At 37.7% G+C, this 6,000-nt stretch overlaps 1 protein-coding gene across 2 annotated transcripts in view; it reads left to right on the top strand.

Moving 5' to 3' along the window:
• The first annotated feature begins 299 nt into the window (after positions 1 to 299).
• The window catches only part of MBP (myelin basic protein), an 85,778-nt gene continuing 80,077 nt past the window's right edge, over positions 300 to 6,000 (top strand). For both annotated transcript variants that reach the window (XM_088535652.1, XM_088535651.1), the window contains exon 1: positions 300 to 365. In XM_088535652.1, the coding sequence (XP_088391778.1) occupies positions 315 to 365 (51 nt within the window). In that variant the 5' untranslated portion in view covers positions 300 to 314. The remainder of the gene's footprint in view (positions 366 to 6,000) is intronic.

The following is a 6,000-nucleotide window of genomic DNA, read 5'->3' as shown; positions in this document are numbered from 1 at the left end:
AAACGCTGAAAGAGTGAAAGAGATGGCCTCTACCTAATTTCTACTGCAATCTTGCTTTATGAGTTCCCATTAAACACCTTTTTTTTTTTTTTCTTCTTCTTTTTTTTTTTCCTGTTTAAAAGAAGGAAATCTTTCTGGTGTTGCTTAGATTTGCAGAACAGACCATATAAGCTTTTTCTAATTGTACAAGAGCTGTCTTTTTGTTCTGTGTGAGATAAAATTTAATTTGTGTTGCAATATAAAGGTTTCAGTATTAGTTTCAAAAAGGCTCATTTGGTTTTATTTTTCAGAATTTGAAGTTCTGGTGATCTATCATGGGGAACCATGTAGGAAAGCGAGAACATAGCACTGAGAAGCCAACCAAGGTAAGAGCAGAAATACAAGAGGCAGTGCAATTTCAGAAATAGGCATGTTACCAAATATATATTATGTAGTACGTAAATGTGTTTACAAGTTTACTTTCTCCATTACAATTATACTGTTGTCATTTTACTATACAGTAAGAGGAGAAGCCTCTGTATGGCATATAACCAAATTGGGATTTTGCTGTTTTGGATTTAATGTGAGATGCACTGTTTTCATTGTTCAGATGTCTATCAGATAAGGAGCTGCTCACTCATGGTGGAAACAGATGGAATGAGGCTTAGAATGAGGAAACTGCAGCCGTTTTTAAGGAAACAATTATTTGAATATTGTTCTACTTGTTGACAGCTATTTTGTTTGTCGGTAGCTAAGGCTAAACATTTTTCCGTTAAAAATAGACTGTATAACGACATTTCAAATGGAATGGTTATAAAGAAAAAGATTTTCAGTCTTGAGTGATATGGCTTTGAAATCTCAACATTGTCCAAATGTTCATTAGAAGCTGATATTGCTTTTCAGGCCTCTTCTGACACTGTGCTTTGTGCTCTGTTTTTGACACTCTGTATTGGAAGAGTCAAAGGCTGCTTTCCTTTCAATATAAGCTTGTGTTTTTTGTTGTTTTTCTAAGTTGTACATAAAGAACATTCACAGAGGCCTTTACTATAAAAAGTTGCTTCTTGTTATACTATTAGCTGTTACTAACTTCCCTTTTCCCATCCCCACCCAAAAATATCAGTTTATAGTCTGAGCCCACACTCAAGAAAGTTCGGTGCTATATTTGGAGTTACACAGGTGCTCTGCTTTGTTGTGCCACAGAAAAACAGCTAACTTACCAAGAGGTGAACAGGCTGGAAATCATACTGCAACTAACTCTTTGACATCTTCTTGAGAGGGAGAATTTTAGAGAACAGGTAGGGACACTGGAAGGAATAAGGAGAAAACAGCAGGACAAGGGACACGTTCTTGTTTGGCAGTTCTTGTATGGACAGTGCATTACAGAATGGTGCTGTGGCCTTACGGTTCCGTTTGCAAAAACGCATGTGCAGTTGTTACCTCAAGGTTTCTCATTACTTCCTTTCTAGGAAATTGTGTTGTCATGATCTTTGGTGAAATGCACCAAAGAGAGATTTAGCTAATTCTTTTCCGATTGAATTTGAGAGATGTTGCAGGTGTGGTCTGGCAGGTACACTGAGCTCACTGGACTGTTGTGCAGTATGTATCCCCTGCTTCATTGCTTCTCTGCCGCATTAGGATCACATGTGTCTGACTCATCTGGGGAACAGGTGGATGAGTTGTCTGGCACATGGATCCTCAAACGAGAAAGGATTCTTCAAAGGAATAGCAATAGATGTGGATCCTGCAGTGCTGAGCATAAGGCAGGTCAATATGAATCTTACAGCTAGTATGTAAGACAGATCCAAAAGGAAGTGGATTGTTTGAATTGTTTCTTTTGCACTAGTTCGTACAAAACATTGTCTCTGCAATCAAAGCAACATCTTTAACCTAAAATATCTTTGAAGCTGGAGCTTATTTCTGTGTAGCAATACCCTCCGTTTCTCACGCATCCTCGGGCGGGGGGGAAACAGGAGCCCGAACTAGAAAATAAGAAATGCTTTATCAAGATCTCCCTTTATGCCTATAAGACAACAATCATATTGCAAGAAATTATAGGGCCACAGTTTTAAAATCAGGAGATATATAGCTAAGGTGGTACTGTGTATTCTGCACAAGCAGAATTCTTGATTCAGTTCTTACAGGCAGTAATAAAGTTCAATGGCAGTAGTAACCATATGACATACTTTTTTTTTTCCTCTTTTTTTCCTCTTTTAAACTAATAACTCTCTTTTCTCATTGTTCTGCTGCATAACTGCAAGTTAAAATTGTTTTCTCAGCAGTCTTGTAGTATGATGCTGATGACCTGCAGAGACTGTAGTGAGAATTCGAAACTGCTTCTTATGATCTTAATGGCAGAACTACAGTTAAAGGAGCTAGCATTTCATTACGGATTCTTGTAAAATTCATTTCTTGCAACTTCAGCCTGTTTGCAATTTTTCTCTTCCCCCAAGGGGAGATCAACATCTTAACTGCTTTGAACCCATTGGATCAAATTCGGTGTACAAACACTATACTAGGGCCTGAACAAACGAACCTGTTCAAGATATCTATTACATGTATGGTGACTTTAGAGAGACTGCTGGGAGAGAGTGGCAATCATAACTCCTACTTGTCTACTAAATGTGACAGCAATTACAATGTTTTTGAGTTGGCATCTAGCTTTGTTTTACTTTCTGCAAATTTGAGGATTTAAATGATAAAATTATAGACAGAGAATCAGGAAGTAATTCACTCATCAAATTTTTATCATGAAACCAAAATGATTTAAACTTGGCAAGTGTGCAAAAGAGAACACGATGGTTTATAATGCTGTGATGTTTCTTTCAAAATATTGTTGTTATCTAGATTTACAAATATGCTGGCCTGTAATAATTATTTCATAAATAATGAGGAGAGATTGTGTACCTAATTGGACGCCTTGAAAACAGAGGATCAATTTGGCCCAAATAAGGAGGAAAATATTTACTGCTTTGAGTAAAACATGTGGGTGGTTGTAACATATTCTGTGTAATTTCTTTTAGATCTTTATTTCCAGTGTCTGCATTTTAGTATTTTTTGTAAGATAGTTAAAAACTGTTCAGTCCAGCAGTTTCCTTTTGCTTGATGGTTTTAGACTTTGTAGTCCTTCTAATGCATTGCTGAATGTATGAATCTTTATCTTAAGCATTCCAAGTTTATTTAACTTTGTTCTTAGTGTTAATATTTGGGTTTAAACTTGCATAAATTTATCTATGAACAACAACAAAAGAAAGGGCTGTTCTCGCTGTCTGACTCTGCATTTAGCTCTCAGAGTCTTTGTAGAGTGGGTGGCTAGAGTAGACTCATATTTTGTTCTGACACCATTAAGCTGCAAATAGCTGTGTGCTCTTCTAGAATAACTAAACCCACCTTACGTATTATGCTGGCTTAGTTCTCTGAGCGATCCTTTTTGGTTGTCTCCCTTGGAGAATTCTGTAGAGCACATATGCTGCCTTCAAAAAATGTTGAGCCTTCTTGGTACCTACCACAATTGGCCTTTAACTTCACTGCTGGTTGTCAGCACATCTTAGAAAGGGAAATGTGGTCTTTGTCTCATCTTCTACAATGATACCAAACGTAGTGAGTCCGCTTGGCCTGGTTTCCGTGTACTTTGGGTCACGTAGTGCTGTGGGGCACTGGCAAGCAAGCTGACTGTGACAAAAGACCAGAACCCTCAGCTCTGCCGCATCAAAGGATTGCTCAGGAAGCTTGTACGAGTCAGGAATGCGTTAGGTGGTCATCTGCTTATTTTATGTCCTGAATGTGTGTTGGGTGTGCTGTAAGTAAACACCAAGGAACTGAAACCAGTCGCTACCTTGGGTACCTCTAGAACTTTGAGAAATGAGCATTTGCACAATATGTTACTTTTTCACAGGCAGAAATTGAAAACAAATGTAGTAAGCATACAATTTATAGTTTAATGTTTTGTTTGAACTATAAAACCATCTGTAAATAATGATCCAGTCTTGCTGTGTGATAAACTTATGAAAATTTTTGCCTGTGAATATTAATATCGAAATTGCAGTAATATAAATTAAATGAGGTTGTTACTACATGTTTTTTCCCCTTTTTTTTTTTTTTTTTTGGTCTCTGCTTAGCTTGTTAATCTTTGGAAATCTAGCACCTTGCCTGGGCCTAGTGCTGATAACATTGATATAAGGTTTTGTGGTTGTACCTGATGAGAGAAATTTGAAATTCTGAAAAAGACTGGATCAGTAGTTGTAACGCAGGCTTCATAGGCACTGAACTAAGGGTTTTCACACTGCTCTCCTCTGATGCCCTACTTCTCGGTGTTGAGACTGTTTAAAGACCTAAACCATCTTTGTGGTTTTTACCAGGTGTTTCTTCTTGGTATGCATCGTAAATATGGTAATTGTAAGTATCAAGAAAGGAAAAAACAGATAGAATATTTGGATTTTTTTAAAAATTAATTGTTCTCAAATGTTATTTTTGTAAAAATAAAGTTTTTGTGTGTTTTGTTGGTTTTTTAGTATATAGCTGTTTGAGAGATGCTTGAATGGATTTTGATGTCTAGGAAGGATTAGTGGGATATACTTTTATTGAGAGCACTTGCACTTTTTAAATATGCTTAAATACAGTAGCCCTGTTATCACACAAAAAATAATCAGTGCAGATCTTTTGCTTTTTACGAAATGAGGCTGTATAACAGTATTTTTTTTCCTATGCTACTCTGTTTTCTTTCCTTGTGCAATTGTAGTTTTTGCCTTTTGCTATAAAGCAATAAAAACCGCAAGGGCTGCCATGTACTCTTTGTGTAATTTGACATATTGATTGAAATATGCTCTCTTATATCTCTCTCAAAATATAGGAAAAAAAAAGTTTAAAATGTTGTAAGAGTGAAAGTTTTATACAAAAGATTTGATGCTTGTTTTCACCAACCAGTTTTACAGGTTATGTATTATAGGATTTCTCTTGGATAGCCTGTGTCCCCTAAAACCGGTGTCTGGTACTGCTTTTGCAAGAGGGAAAGCCCCTTCTGGAGAGCAAATGGAATTTTGGGGAACTCGGGTTGTGTAAGGCCGATTAAATTTGATAGATACCAGTTTTCTCTAAATTCTGTCATTGACCTAGTTTTTGGCCTTGAGCAAATCGCTCGTGCTTGCTCTCTCCTATTTCACTTCTCAGCCTTCAAACTGTCTAACTAGATTGTTTGCTGGGACAGATACAGGGTCGTTCTGTATTAATAGCAGAGCACTTTGAGGCCTTGAGTGGAACCTTCAGGTCTCAGCGTGCTTCAGAAAGTGGTGGGATGGTACCTTAGTGGGGCACGGATGGCTCTGCTCTTCTGAGAATGTGAACTGTGTGTTCACTGTGATGACTTTCCTCAAGAAATTGTCTTTGAAACCATAATTTATATGGTATTGAAGTATGTATTCAATGGTCAAGCAAAAAAGTAGCTCCAATAAAGTTAATGGGATCTAAATCTAATTGTTTATTAAACTTTATGGACACTAGTCTATAATTGTTAGAAAATTTGATCTTTCTGGCATCTAAAATATGTAGAGGTCATTGTGAGCATATGTGAAAGATGTGCTGTCCTTGGTTCAGAGCTAATAATTTCAGCTTGCTGTTCATATCTGAATGCTGCTGAAGGTAGCAAGGCTTCTGCCCAGAGCAGCTAGTGGAAGAGTTAAAGCAGGCAAGCAAGGCAGATACGAGTAAGGGACAAGTTCTGGTCAGCGCTGCAGTGCCTGTATTTAGTTGTCTGAATAACACGGTATTGGAAATTTTTTCACTAGTTCCAAGTTTCACTGAAAACATGAGTAAATTAGGTTGATGTTACGTGAAACGCGTTGAGAACATGTTTTTCTTTTGCATGCACGAGTGCCAGGTACTGATGTTTCTTGATTTAGGTCTCAAGCTGGTTAAGCCTGCATGGGTGTAAAAGGAAGAGGCGCAGTCGCTGTGGTTTCGGCTGGGGAGGAGGTAGGGGCTTCAGCCTTGGTCTCCCAGCCTCTCCTCAGCCTGCAAAACTGTTGAGAG

This window comes from Tinamus guttatus, unplaced genomic scaffold (assembly GCF_059628265.1).
Source record: "Tinamus guttatus ecotype Peru unplaced genomic scaffold, ASM5962826v1 Tinamus_guttatus_pri_ptg000639l, whole genome shotgun sequence".
Taxonomy (NCBI): Eukaryota; Metazoa; Chordata; class Aves; order Tinamiformes; family Tinamidae; genus Tinamus; species Tinamus guttatus.
The sequence above is the reverse complement of the archived record's forward strand: the minus strand, read 5'-3'. Positions and strand labels throughout refer to the sequence as shown.